General features: G+C 36.1%; 1 protein-coding gene and 1 pseudogene across 1 annotated transcript in view; both read left to right on the forward strand.

Moving 5' to 3' along the window:
- Nucleotides 1-15,774, forward strand: part of TTC3 (tetratricopeptide repeat domain 3) — a 124,636-nt gene that overhangs the window by 50,716 nt on the left and 58,146 nt on the right. Inside the window, exons 16-21 of the mRNA XM_032354787.1 lie at nucleotides 1,596-1,656; nucleotides 4,339-4,423; nucleotides 8,445-8,579; nucleotides 9,229-9,309; nucleotides 11,485-11,597; nucleotides 14,150-14,270. Coding sequence (XP_032210678.1) covers nucleotides 1,596-1,656; nucleotides 4,339-4,423; nucleotides 8,445-8,579; nucleotides 9,229-9,309; nucleotides 11,485-11,597; nucleotides 14,150-14,270 — 596 coding nt within the window. The remainder of the gene's footprint in view (nucleotides 1-1,595; nucleotides 1,657-4,338; nucleotides 4,424-8,444; nucleotides 8,580-9,228; nucleotides 9,310-11,484; nucleotides 11,598-14,149; nucleotides 14,271-15,774) is intronic.
- Nucleotides 12,202-12,301, forward strand: LOC116581413 (annotated as a pseudogene).

Raw genomic sequence — 15,774 nt, forward strand, 5'->3', positions numbered from 1 at the left:
TCCTGTTTGGTTAGCACATTAGAAAATTACAAAGAGGGAGACTCAGGTGATTGTCTTATCTGATGTAAGTCTAATAGCACATGAAAAATCCTTGAGGATAAAACTTTTCTTCTGGAAAAATCTTTTTAATTTATTGATATTTCTTGGACTGTTATTATCGGATAGCACATTTAATTAAATGTTTTAAATACCACCTACACTTCAGCATCTGGATTTAGTCAAAGAAATTGAGGTCCCAGGGTTAGGGCTGTGTAGTTTTGCCTGAAATCAGAAGGAATCATATTAGAACTCTCCTGCCTTTCTGGAAGCCTCTTTTGTGTTCTGAGGCCATCCAAACCCACTTGGCTCTGATCCCCTTCTTAATACAGAGGTTCTGACTTGCCTCTGCTATCTCTTCCCAAAGCTTCCATCAAAAAAACCCTGTCCCTATTGCTGTGCTTTTTTTTTTTTTTTTTAAAGATTTTATTTATTTACTTGAGAGAGAGACAGTGAGAGAGAGCATGAACGAGGAGAAGGTCAGAGAGAGAAGCAGACTCCCCATGGAGCTGGGAGTCCGATGCGGGACTCCATCCTGGGAGTCCAGGATCATGACCTGAGCCGAAGGCAGTTGTCCAACCAACTGAGCCACCCAGGCGTCCCTGCTGTGCTTTCTTTTACATACCTCTGTGCACGGCCCTCCCCACTCCAAAGTATGCAGTGATCCCTGCTCTTGCCAGTGGGACAAAGGCTGGGCTCACAGAGCTGGAGTATCAGAAGCAAAGGACCCATGAGCACTCGCTCCAGCTGGCCTTCACTGCCCCTTTCTAACTTTCTTTTCTTACCCAGTTTATCAGAGCACACAGGCTTAGTACTTAATGTTTCTTACAGTGAATGTCATTCTTGGGTTTGGCCCATACCATCTCAATCCTACTTGTTTGTTTCTCTCTCTTTCTCTCTCAAGACTTTTATTTATTTGAGAGAGAGCGAGTATGAGTGGAAGAAGGGGCAGAGGGAAAGGGACAAGCAAACCCCTCGCTGAGCACAGAGCCCACTGTGGGGCTCCATCCCAGAACCCCAGAATTATGACCTGAGCCAAAATCAGATGCTTAATTGACTGAGCCACGCAGGTGCCCCAAATCCCACCTGTTCTTAAAGCTAAATACAAATGCTGTATCCCCTCTAAGGTTTTTCCTGGCCACTGGACCTTAAGTGATGTCCACCTTTGTGAGTTGTAAGAGCAGTTAATATGGAATTCATACGTCAGTAGCAACGTGTTGTCTTCTCATCTTCCTAAAGGTGATTGCTGCGTAATTCCTGGTGACTGCCTTTTCTTCCCATCTGATTATAAAAACCTGAGGACAGGAACTGTGGCCTGTATCTTTCTATATCTACTTTAGGCCTAAGTAATATCATGTGATTAATGTTCACAATACTTCTATAGCATACATAGACAAACATCATTGTGTCTGGTTTTTCATCTGTTTGTACTAATTGCACTCACATAAAATATTGCTTCCTTTGATGCTTATCCCAATGTACATATTTTTAATTAATTTACTTTCAGGCTTGTTGATTTTTATGAACAGATTTCAGGAACAAATATTTTGTATTCACAGGTCAGCCTCCAAAATATAAAGGAAAACAAAAATCTCGAAACAATGAATTGGAGAAATTCAGGTATGTTTTTTATCTGTGTGGTTTTTTCCCCTTTTCAAATATCAAAGGCATATCTTTAGGAGAGTGTTTTTGGCTAAAGGATTATTAATCCTTTAGGTGTTAGTAAGGGTATTAGTAAATGTCTCACGAAACAGTATGACATTTACGTTAGTAAATGTCTGGAAGTAAGACAGTAAAAGGGTGTTAGTAAATGTCTCAAAAGTATGGAATATGAGATATAGCAGTGTTAATTCTTAAAAATCCCCAAATATATTCTAATACAAAGAAAAAGTATTCAGAAAAGTATAAAGTAAGAGTCACATCTTCTCCTTGCTCACCTTATTTCACCTTTCCCACAACTGCTTCTCTGGTGGCTTCCTTTAGGGACTCTGTGTTAATGAGTTCATGGCCACCTGGAAGCAGGCATGGGTATGTGTATATTTAGGGGCCCTTCAGGGTAGTTTTCATTAAAGGAACATGTTCACTAATGAAGCGACCACTTATAAAATTAATAGTAGGACCTCTTGCCACCCATCTTTATAATTAACCCCTCTATTGCCTACCAGTTATATATTGATTGCAAAGTGAAACTATAAATCTTACAGTGAATATAGAAGATCATGAGGTCAAGGAAAGTGATGCTGGAGACCCTGCAAAACCATTTCTGCCACAGTTAGACCAGCTGTCGGCTTTCTTTTCTATCTCCTGATTAGGTGCTTCAGGGAGAAGAATTTTAATATCAAAGTGCTAAGAGAAATTAGTAAAACTCCATCTTCAGAAAATGACTGTTTTTTGATGTTGCTACAAAAGTTTAAATTTAAAGCAAGGGCTTAGATAATACTATGTTCTTTCATTCTGTAGAAAAATCCCAAGTCTTCCCTTCCTCTGTTAAACCTTAAAATAAACCAAAAACATACAGTGCTACTCTTTGAATGCATAGTTGTAATTTTAAACTGTTCTGCTAAAGAAAAATTTATTTTCCAATGTTTTGTTTTTGTTTTCAAATTGAGGTCTTCTTATTTGATTATGTCTACTTCATGGAGATCAACATCCTTCATTTTCATGGGTACAGAATAATTCATAGTATAGTTGTATATTTGAAGAAGAAATTTCTAGAGTGGAATTGCTCTGTCAAAGAGGATGTGTGGTTTTAACTTTGCTAGATACTGTCACATTGTCCTCCCAGAAAGTGAGCACTTTTCACACTCTTCCTGAGCTGTGGGGGAGTGTGTTGTAATAAAAAATGTGTGTATATATTTGGTCTCTGTCCTCAGTTCTTGTCATAGGGCACTTAAAACCCTTGAACTCTCAGAGTGGTAAGAATATCTTTTGTTTTTCATAATGAGGTTTTTTCTACTATACTTAACACCAATGAGGTGACCTGGTCCCCTACCTTCAGGATTGGGATGGTTGGTCACCAGAAAGACTAAACGTGTGATGGGAGGGTTGGAACTCTCAGTCCCACCCCCTGATCTCCAAGAAGGGGAAGGAGGCTGGAAGTTGAGTTTGGTCACCAATGACTAGTAATGATTATTCATACTTATGTGATGAAACCTTGATAGAAGAAACCTCTAAACTATGGGGTCAGGGGAGCTTATTGGTTGCTGAGTACATGGAGATGCTGGGAAGGTGGGGCACTCTGGGGCAGCATGAAAGCTTTGCAGCATTCCGCTCCTTCATGTCTTCCTGTGCTTCTCTTCCATTGGGCTGCTGTGAATTACATCCTTTATAATAAGCTAGTAATAATAAGTAGAGCACTTTCCTGAGTTCGGTGAGTCATTCTAAGGAGTTGTTGAACCTGAGGGAGGGTCACAGGAACCTCTAAGTTTGTCATCCACCAGGCAGTAGTGTGGGTAGCCTGTGCACCTCATTGTGGCTGACAGTAGGGGTAAGGGCATTATGCCTGAAGTGGGGTCAGCCTTGTGGGACTGGGGCTTTAACCTGTAGGGCCTGTTAGCTCCAGAGTTGGTGTCAAAATGGAATTGAGTTGTTGGACACTGGGTATTGGAGAATTGATGTGGAGAATAGCAACTATTTGATGTCAGAAAACACCACCTAGCATACCTGAACCTTCCTTACCCTCACCAGCATTGGAAGTCAGACTTTCTGAAACAGTTGTATCTTACTAGATTTTCATATGAGGCGGTGCATCTTTGCAATGTTTACGGGGCACATTTCTTGTTTCAAGGCCATGTTATGACTACATTTAAAATAACTTTTGATGATCAGCATAAATCCCCCCAATTTCTTTTTTTTTAAGTTTGTCCATACCATCTTTATAATAAACTCATTTGGCCCCCCTCCATCTCTATTTTATAGAGATTTTTATTGAGATTTCATTGTATTTAGAGAGTGGTTTGGGGGAGAATCAGCTTCTTGGTAATATTTCAGTGTAGGCACTAGTGACTCTCCATTTATTCAGTGTTTAAAATGACCTTCACATGGAGATTAAAAGTGCAGCATAGGGAATATAGTCAACAATATTGTAATAATGTTGTGTGGTGACAGGTGGTGACTGCACTTCCTGTGGTGAGCTTTGTGTGGTGTATAGCATTGTGGAGTCACTGTGTTGTGTGCTTAAAACTAATGTAACATTTTATGTCAACTATACTACAGTTTTTAAAAAATGGCCTTCAGTAAATATATTCTTTATATAAGCAAGACTGTTTTATTTTAAAATAACTCAACACTTTTCTCTATTAGTTCTAGCTCACAGGGTAGTTTACCAGTAGATTTGAAGAACATCTTGGAAAAACAGTTTTCTAAATCTTCCAGAGCTGCGCACCAGGTAAAGGAAAATGCTTATTTCTAATGAAAAAGCAAAGTCTTTGAACAAAACATTTTTCTTATAAATTAAGTCTTACCATGTACATCTCTAAGATTTATTTTTTATAATTTAAGTTATGGACATATGATTATATATATAACTGCTAATAAACCAAACTATCACTAATTTAGCTATTATCTTGATAATCCCTTTTTTTTTTTTTAACTTGATAATCACTTTAACCAGAAATTTAACTAATGCTTGATACTGCAGAATTGTTTGCTTCCCGGGGATTCAAAGATGAAGGAATTCTTTGCTTTCCAGTTTTAACTTTAAGGGGCACGTTTTAGAGCTTGTGACTCTTGATCTCTGGGTTATGAGTTCAAGACTCATGTTGTGTGTATAGCTTACTTAAAATAAAAGCTTAAAAAATAGATAAGTACTTTAAGAAGATTTAAATTATTTTAAAAGGTTCAAGGACTTGCAGTTTTATTACACCTACCTTAAAGCTGTTAAAGAGCAAACTTTTTGTTCTTTGAATGATTTAACAGTAATCAGATAACTTTGTGTATAAAATTCTTTCTGTGGTATTTAGGAAGTAATTAAAAAGATGAATAGGCAGAGCACAGAGGACTTTTAGGACAGTGAAAATTCTCTGTATAATTTTATAATGGTAGATAGATGTCCTTATACATTTATCTAAACCAGTAGAATGTATGGCGCCAAGGGTATATCTGGTATTAAACTATAGACTTTGAGTGATTAGGGTGTATCCATGTAGTTCATCTTTGGTAAGAAATACACTGTTCTGGGTTAAAGAAGATGTATATGTGTGTGTGTACACACACACACACACACACACACACACAGACACACACACACACACAAAATGGAGTATTACTCAGCCATAAAATAGAATAAACTGTTGCCATTCTTAACAACATGGATGGACCTAGGGAGTATTTTGCTAAGTGAAATAATTTAGAGAAAGACAAATACCATGTGATTTCACTTATATGTGGACTCTGAAAAACAAAGCAAATGAACAAACACAAAAACAGCTAGTCTTATAAATACAGAGAACGCACTGTTGGTTGCCAGTATGGAGGGAGAGGGAGAGAATGAAAGGGGAATGGATGAAATACATGAAGGGGATGGAGAAATTCAAACTTCCAGTTATGAAATAAATAACCCCGGGGTGAAAATTGCAGCATAGAGAATATAGTCAATAATATTGTAATAACTCCGGCTGATGACAGATGGTAACTGTGCTTACTGTGGTGAACACTGCATAATGTTTAGCATTGTCGAATCACTATATTGTATACCTGAAATTAGTGTAACATTGTATGTTAACTATACCTCAATAAAAAAATGTAGATATGTAGAATATACCATTCTGATGAGTGACATCGATAGTGGAGTATACGTGGGAGGAGGCGAAGGGTATCTGGAAATTTCTGTACCTCCTTCTCAATTTTGTTGTGAACTTAAAACTTAGAGAAAAATGCAAGGGATACAGCTAAAGGATTACTTTGAAGGAAATTAATCAAGCTAAATGTATGTATTAAAAGAACAAAAACTTTTAAATTAATGAAATATTTATCTTAGGAGCTAGAAAAACAGGAAATAAACCCAAAGAAATAGAAGGAAAGAAATAATAAAGATCAAAGTAGAAAATAATGAACTGGAAACAAATGTATAAGACAGAATCCACAGAGCTAATAGTTGATTCTTTGCCAGTATTAATAAAATTTACACACTGGTGTGGCAACTGATAAAGAAAGAAAAGAAAACATCATAAAACAATTTCAAGAATGAACAAGGAAGGGTGCATTACTATAGATCCTTGAGTATTACAAATTCATCAAAATACTATTATGAACAATATCATACCAAGAAATTTGAAAAAAAATGGATGAAATGGACAAATACCTAGAAAAATCCAACTTACAAAAACTGATTCAAGAAGACCTTGAAACCTTGATGAAATCCAGAATTTATAGAACCATGGCTGGTCACTATTCTAGTCATTGAACATTTGTAGACCATGTAGTAGTAAGTGAAAGGTTGTCTTTTGTGGGTGAACATGGTTCATAGGAGTCTGCTTTGACAATTAATCCTTTATGTAAACAGTTCTATTCCTTCTAAAATAGAATGTTGGATTTAAATTTCACTCCAAAAAATTTCTGTTAGCATATGGAATACAGTACTTGTTTTAATATGGGGGTCGTTTAAAATTAAGTTAACTATTTTAGGTATATAGACAATTATCTTACAGAGGACTGTAGGAATGAAGCATGTTTCAAGCAGTTTATGATAACAGATTTCTAATCAGTTGCATAAAAGCATCTTTAGAATTTCTGATATTTGCAGATTTAAAAATTATGCCTTTTTATATTGATTTTATGGACTCGCAAAACTGTGAAGGACTTAAATAGAAAAGACAACCTGGGAAGATCAGAGGTGATTTAGTAAGTATGGTAGTCATTTTTGAGCCTTCCCTTGTTCATTTAACACACTTTTTTGTTAGGCACTGCGACCCAGCCTACTCTGATGGAACTTTTAGTACTCCATGATAGTTTTTTGTATTATACTCAGAAAAATAATTTTTTTAAGATTTATTTTTGTTTATTTTAGAGAGCACACCTGTGCCTTCTAATGGGGGGAGGGCAGAGGAAGAGGGAGAGAGAGTCCCAAGGAGACTCCATGCTGAGCACAGGGCCCGGCATGGGGCTCAATCTCATGACCCATGAGATCACAACCCAAGTGGAAGCCAAGAGTTGGATGCCCAGCTAACTGAGCCACCCAGGCATGCCTGAGAGAAATAATTTTTGATGAAAACAGGAGATTATAGGTCTCTTTTCTAGAATGTGAAAGATTAAAATGGAATCAGTTCATTTAAGGATAGCACATCATCATCTATAACTTTCAAAATTCGTGTCTTAACATAAATACAGGTATTCTTGAGCTTTTTAAATACTCTAAGAAATTCCAAGTTTATGTGAGAGCTGCTCTTTTCTGTGTGTATTCTGGGGGAAAGTGCTCCTAAATTTTGAGTCAGTGGATGAAAACTAGTAGGCAGCTTTTGTTAATTGTGATCAAACTACTCTTCCATTTGTGCTTTGTACAACGGTGCCTCCTTTTGGATCTTTACTGTTAGGAACAGTGAGGAATATCACATGCATATTTGCATTTTCTGCTTTCCTGAATGGTGTACACATGTAAGTCAAGGAGTGAGGAAATCTAGGCTTAATGTGTAGTCTGTCTAGTTTTTATGGAATTTTGCAACTGATAGCTGTTGCCATGTAACTAAAAGTTGACTTCAGATTGTAATGCATGTCACATATATACCCAGAGATAAAGTGTTTTTCTCACTTAGCACTTTCGTTTTTGTTTTTTATTTCTTATGCTCTTCTCTTTGCATTTAACCTATCTTTTCCTGATAATTTTATTGAGTTCTATTCAAGTACATGTTGGGCAGAAGTAGAACCAAGGATTGAAATGTCCTTTCTTGCTGAGAATTAAGGTTTATTCCAGACCACGAGGGTAGGTGTTAAAATCTGATCGTGATCAGTAAATTGCTTGTTCTTATTTGTCTAATTCTCATCAGCCAAACCGTTATTTAGATGGTGGCTGGTATTGTCTGTGCTGTTTGTGCTATTAGAACTTCTGAATGCTGTCTTTTCCATCTTGAAAAGGGAGCAAGTCATAGAACCATGCAGCGTAAAATGAACTGCCCTTTCTTGTCATGAGTAGCAGTAGTAGGAATGTTGGAAATAAAATGGTGAAGCAGGACCTTTCAGTTTTCGCTGGAAAAGTGCCATGTAGAGAGGGGAGTATAACACATGAAGGGCAGCTTACTTACTTACATATTTTACTTACTTACATTTTTTACTTACACATATTTTACTTACATATTTTACAGTCAGTTATAAAATGTAACCACCCTGTGATGAACTTGGCATCTTGAGTTTTTGGCTAAACACACATAGCTAGCTCTGGATTACCTAATAGAAAAAAAATTTTTTTTTTTTTGCAGGATTTTGCTAATATAATGAAAATGCTGAGAAGCTTAATCCAGGATGGTTATACGGCTTTGTTGGAGCAGCGTTGCCGCAGTGCTGCCCAGGCCTTCACGGAGCTGCTCAACGGTTTAGATCCTCAAAAAATAAAGGTAAAATTGTAGTCTTTCACTTTGTTTCTCAATGCAGATGCATTTCAGGTGAATGCAGAAGAGAACCATGGCTTTAACTTCATTATATTAACGTACCTTAGACCTACCTGAGATTAGCAGAATCTGCTCCAGGTGGTAAGAAGCAGCTAACACTGTGATTCAGTCTTTGTGGTTGCACTTAATATACGACACAGGGTTAGACTCTCTCCTTGCTCTTCATTAGAACGTTTGACAGCTTCTACAGAAGTACTGGATCAAGGTTTTGGACTTGCTTTAATCACATCTTTTCATTTAGAAAGAATTAGCTAGGTAAATAATTCATGCAGGATTGTAAGCAAACATCTTAATCTGTCACAGTACCCACTTATGGGCAAAAGAATATGGTGACTCAGTTTTTCTAGTTTGCTCTGAACCACCCCTTCAAGGAACTCTGAGACAGTGTTTTTGGGTTTTGAATACTTGATTTTAGTATATAACTGCATATCTTTATAAAATATATTTTCCAATTTTGTTTGGCCTTTGTCCTGGTTATAGTGATTAGAGAGATTCCATACTACTTTTTGTTTTTCTGTTGTGGCTAACAGGTTGGTTTGATGCAGGCTGGGCAAAATTATGTTCAGATTTTTAACTGGAGCATTTTTATTGACAGCAATTGAACCTGGCCATGATTAACTATGTCTTAGTAGTCTATGGACTTGCTATTTCTCTCCTTGGAATAGGACAACCTGAGGTAAGATTTTAACAGAGATAATAGTAAAAACATGCCATTAATTTTAGAAGATAATGTAAAAAATAGTTTTGCCTCTTTGGCTTATTTCTTTCTGATAGTTTCTTCTGAAATACCTGTTTAATTTGTGTTGTTTTTATTGAAGAAAAAATATGATCCAATTAGAAAAAAGCTATACCAGACAACCAGTAGGAGTTTTTTTACTTGTATAAAAAGTAAATCTGTATCATTACAGATTTAAGAGAACACACTGAGTGAGAGACAAGTTGGAGAACATAACAAACATCGTGATAACCACTTACGTACAATTTGGAAAACATATGGGGAAAAAAGCATATATTGTTTATAACTGTCTCTGCCTCTTGTAAAGGTGAAAAAAACGGGCTAGCCTAGTTTAAGATAATGGCTACATTTAGTGATGGAAGGAAGGAATGAGCCTGGGGAAATTAAGTAAGGAGTGTTCAACTTTGTGTGAAGATCTTTTAGTTCTGAATGGTAGTATTTGGGTATTTTATCTTCTGGAGTGCAGCCTTCCCAGAACCATATACAATCAGTGAATAGGTGTGAGCACACTCATGGTCCCTCAGTGCTCTCCTGGACGCTGTGCTTATCTGCACTGCACAGCATTATACAGTTGACCCTGGAACAACACTGGTTTGAACTGCATGGGTTCACTTACAAATGGATTTAAAAAAAAATATATAGTAGAGTACCATGAATGTATTTTCTCTCTTATGATTTTCTTTTCCTTTATTAAAAGGTTACAGTATATAATATGCATATAAATTTGTGTCAATCTGCTCTTTATATTATTGATAAGGCTTCTAGTCGAGTGGGCTATTAGTAGTAAAATTTGGGGGGAATCAAAAGTTATACCTGTATTTTCCATTGCATGAGGCACCCCTACCCCCTGCATGGTTCCACTGTCAGCTATAACCCACTTTCTGTGGTTTTTAGTTTTCAGTAAAAGTTAAAACTGCTCTAGAATTACCTCAGGTATAATACATCCTTTTTGCGAACTTGGCCTCCACACTTCTTTGGCCAACTGAAGGCTTAACCCTAACTGCTACCTAATGAGAATGAAGCCATCTTTTAGGTTCCACTCTGACAGTGGTTTACAGTGTCTGAGGTTTATTTTCCTTCTTACATGCTTCTTTCCTTGTTCTTGATGTGGTAGTTGAATGTCTTCCATTAAGGCCTAATTCTGTTTTCTCATAGATTCTTTCTAATAGATTGTTAGAGACAGGACTTCAGGATCTCCAATTCTTCTGTTGTGGCAGTGTGATAATAAATAATCTTAATAATGTTTTGCTTTATCAAAATTGAAGAAATAGTTCACTACATTTGTGATTTACTTTGAAATAGTGAGACTGATTAAAACAGCAGAACAGGTATGATAGAAATTGGCCATTTAAAAGAATATCATCATTCATAGTAGCCCCCAAAGTAAGCAGTGTATTTGCTCTAGTACAGCTATTGCTTAAAACATTTTTGGAATGCCTCTTTTGGAACTGACCTCAGCGATTCTTATAAACTCTCATTTTGTAGTGACATTTCCTTTTTCACCCACAGTGGGGTTACCAAGACTGCCTTGAGCTATTTCTTCTGGACTTTTTCCAAAACAGAATTCATTCAAAGCAATAGAAAGAAGCTTCTACTATTGAGAATATTCAGAAGAATGTGCTCTAAGTTTTGTAAAGTTTTTCCTAAAGCACTGTTTTTTAAAACAGGTCATTTATCTTTCTTACACCACAAAACACTGTGGGTAGCATTATTGGAATGCCTATATCCCAGGGGACCAGCTCTTGTGAGGATATATTTCATGGTGTGTTTGCATCTAGTCAGTCTTTTTACTATGAATTCACACTTTTTAGTGTTAGCACATACCAGGCCCTTTCTGTGTATTAGTAAATGTTCATTTGGTTTGTTGTCTGGTATGTTCCACACCAATTTTTGATTCTTAAGCCAGATCACTCTGGTTGTGTCTCTGTATATCCTGTGGTCAAAATTTGTATATTTGCTAAGAAAATAAAATGCAGAAGGTTTAATTTTGCCGTAGAAAATTTTTGAATACATAGTTATCTGTAATATTACATGAAAAGAATCAACCTTCAGATAAAATCTGTTCCAGTGTCTCTTTTGTAGTTTAAGTGATCGTTATTTTTATTGCTACTGAAGGAACTATCTGAAGCTGAAAACCAGTTTAAGAGGATGATTGAACATTATCCCAATGAGGGACTTGATTGCTTGGCCTACTGTGGAATTGGAAAAGTATATTTGAAAAAGAACAGGTTAGTAGAAACTATGCTCTTTTACACTCAGGGTTGATAACTCAGTTGAAGTCTAATGTGGAGGTCCCTTTTCTGGGATTATATTGTATCTTCTCTGTGGTAAACTATTATCATCATGTTTGCTTGGAGGACCAGCATTTCTATATCAATACTAATTATTGAAGTATGGCCAATCAGTTCAGCTCCTAATCCTTCCTTATTTTGAATCTTATAAGAAAGTCAGGAACAAGACGATTTGACACAAAGGATTTAATATTTTTTCTGTTAGTATATGTCACTTATAATTAGTGACTGAATTGATATAAATTAATGCTTTACAAGTCTGATTGTGTAATTTTTTGGTTACCAAAATATCTGTTTCTCCCAAAAACCTGTATGAAGATGGTATCTTTGAACAGATAGATACCTGTTCAAAGACATAATGAGTTAGAAATAAAAATCTCTTCTCAGAAATTCTTCCATAGTTGCAATCCCTACTCAAAGTTTAGTATGTAGTTGTTCTGCAAATGTTTCATGTCTTATCTTCCCAAATTGCTATATGACCCTTTGGGGATATGATTATGCATTGAGCTTTAAAAAAAAAAAAAACTCCCCTGTTCACTGCTTGCTTGGGCAGCACATAGACTAAAATTGGAATAATACAGAGATTAGCATGGCCCCTGTGCAAGGATGACACACAGATTTGTGAAGCGTTTGGTATTTTTGGCACAATGAAACTATCATTAACAATAACAAAAAGAAAACCAAGAATCTCCCTGTTTCTGTACTTAACACCCAGTGTCCTGGTAGGTGTGTTAGATTACTTTATACAGAAGTAATTGTTGACTGATTCAATATCATTCATAGCTTTTAATCTTGAATTTTCATCTGTCCTTTTAGGGAAATTTTTAAAAAGATTTTTGTTTTTAAATAATCTCTGCACCCATCCTGGGGCTCAAACTCACAACCCTGAGATCAAGAGTTACATGCTTTTCTGACTGAAACAGCCAGGTGCTCCTAAAGGAAATTTTATCAGACCCCTGGGACTCTTGGGAACCCAGTCTTAGAATGTGCCTAGATCTTCCTTTATAGACTTTTTTTTTGGAGATTAAAGAAATTTCTTTTACTTCCCGAAGTTACTGTGTGACTAGACTGAATTATATATGAATCAGGCAGAGGGAGGGATAGTGAGGATTTAGCAATCATCTGTATAGTAACAGCAAATGAAACTAATTTCAAAGTTTGCATAACTTATTTAAGATATATGGTTTTAATGCAGTAGTCACATGTAATTATTCATAAGATCTGGGAATATATCATAAGTGTGTAACATCATGGGAATTATGAAGAAGTCTTTGCCATTTTGAAAAGCATTTACATTTTAATTTCAAAATAAGATTGGGGTTCAGTGTCTCATACGTTGGTTATTGCTGTTGTAATGTGCAGTTTCTGGTAAAGTCCTGCTGTTAGCTGTCTTATGGTCGATGGTCTAGCTTTTCTGCAGGTGAATTTTTCTTATCCATAGGCAAAAAAAGTTCTTAAATTGGAAAGTCATTTCAAGAATGGAGAAAGCAGGAAACCTTTCTTTTTCTTCTCTAGTCTGAGAGAATAATAAGGACTTGGTTAACTTTATAATCTAATGTGTTAATGTTCTTTTGTTGCATGGACTGTGGGAATCTGTTGACATTTTTTTAAAAACACGAATCAGAACTAAAACATTTCATGTAGTTAAAACAATTTGCATACACATTTGTTTTATTAAAATACTTTACTGCTTTATGGTTGAAGAAATATGTCCAGCATATACAATCTCTTTAGATTTTTTTTCAGGAGAGTGGGTTTTACTAAATAGATATCCTAATACAGTTGAGTTTTTAAAAAATTTTTATTTATGATTAATTAGTTGATATGAAGGGTTGTCATTTCTCTATAGGAATCTAATTAGCTTAGTAAATGAAACAAATAAAAATCGAACAACCAAATCATTCAATTTTTTGTTTTAGTTGTAAACATTTTTTTTTTAAAGATTTTATTTATTTTACAGAGAGAGAGAGTGCAAGCACAAGCAAGGGGAAGCTGCAGAGGGAGAGGAAAAAGCAGGCTCCCCCCTGAGCTAGGAGCTTAATGCGGGGTTCAATCCCAGGACCCTAGGATCATGACCTGAGTTGAAAGCAGATGCTTAACCAACTGAGCCCCCCAGGTTTCCCAATAAATTACAACCTTAAAAGGACTAGTATGCACCTACCATAATAACATCAGTGTCTAGGCAGATTTGTTGTTTAATTTATGTTACTTATATAGCAAACAATGAATAAATGCCTTTTTTTTTAGTGTTTATTTTAATTCTAGTTAGTTAATATACAATGTTATATTCAGGTATACAGTATAGTGAGTCAGCATGCCTTTTTTTTTTTTTTTTTAAAGAAAATTAGGTTCCGTTGAATATTTCTGAACAGTGATTTATCAAATGTATTCTTATTAGTAGACTTGAAATTTCTTGTAACTTTTATTGTGGGGAATGAAAATTTTTGTCACAGGTTTAATACCTTCTTTCTTCATAATTATGACTTTAGATTTCTAGAAGCTCTCAATCATTTTGAGAAAGCAAGAACCTTGATTTGTCGTCTTCCTGGAGTGTTAACTTGGCCCACAAGTAATGTGATTATTGAAGAGACTCAGCCAGGGAAAATAAAGGTAACGATTTATTTATTCAGAGATCTTACTAATTAAAAAGCCCATCTGCACTGATTGACTCAGGTATCAGAAGACAAAAAGGTAAGGGCTCTCTGTCCTCAGCATCCCTACATGTGTTTCCCCCTTTAAAGACTACTGAGAAGCACTAACATCTGTTAAATATTTCCTGTGTGCCAGTCACACAGGTTCCATTTATCATACCTTTAAGTCTTTATAGCAATCCTACAAGGTGAGTACTATGATTATTCTCATTTTACTGAAGACGAATATTAAGGATGTTAGGGATGTTAAGTGGTGAGCTCAAAATTAAACAGCTAGGAAGAGTGGAGGTGGGACTTGAATCTAGGCATTCTGAACTAGGGTATTCATTATTAAGTAACGTGACTTACTGCTTATACTTAAAGGTATAGCATTGTTGTTTCATCTTAGCGACTATAATTATTATTTATTTTATTATCTTTTTTTTTTAGGATTTTATTTATTTATTTGACAGAGAGAGATCACAAGTAGGCAGAGAGGCAGGCAGAGAGAGAGGAAGGGAAGCAGGCCCCCTGCTGAGCAGAGAGCCCGATGCGGGGCTTGATTCCAGGACCCTGAGATCATGACCTGAGCCGAAGGCAGCGGCTTAACCCACTGAGCCACCCAGGCGCCCCGCGACTATAATTATTAAGATTGCACTTGAGGACTTGGAAAATATAAATCTGTTCTCATATCCAGAGACCTAGGATGCTTTGCTAGTTCTGGAAAGACTAAATTGTGTGTGGATTGACTAGGCCTTTACCTGTGGGAAACACTGGCATGTATACAGAAATTGCTTTTGGCAAAAGCTTTTTAAAATAACCACAGGAGTCAACTCTTAAAACTCGATAGTTTTAGACAATTAAAAGTAGCCATTATATTGGAATTAAAAAAATAAAAAAATACATGAAAAAGTAGCCAAAGGATCTGGATAGACCTGTATCTGTCAAGAATTTCTGCAAGTAGCCAATAAACCTGTGAAAGATGTTCAGCAACATTAGCTATGAGAGAAATGCAAATTAAAACCTTAATGAGTTACATCTTCACATACTGGGATGGCTAATCCAGAAGGCATACAAAAGTGTTGATACATATCTCTGGATATGTCTCTGTATCAGAACCCCCATATGTTGCTGGTGGACGTGTAAAATGGTCTGGCAGCTCCTCAGTAGAGTAAAGACAGACAGAGTTACCATATGACCCAGCATGCTGGTTCATTCGTAGACTTGATACAGAAAAAGGAAGATATATTTTCTTACAAAAATGTGTCCATGAATGTTTATAGCAACAACTTCAAAATTAAAACACTATTAAAAAGTGGAAACAGCTCATGTGTCTGTCAACTGATGAGTAGTTAAAACCATTCGTAAGCCATTCATAAAACCACACAGTGGCCTATCCGTACAACTGAATATTATTTGCCCATAAAAAGTAATGTACTGGTAAGTACTACAGCATGGATGAACCTTGAAAACCTGCTAAGTAA

Source organism: Mustela erminea, chromosome 1 (assembly GCF_009829155.1).
Source record: "Mustela erminea isolate mMusErm1 chromosome 1, mMusErm1.Pri, whole genome shotgun sequence".
Taxonomy (NCBI): Eukaryota; Metazoa; Chordata; class Mammalia; order Carnivora; family Mustelidae; genus Mustela; species Mustela erminea.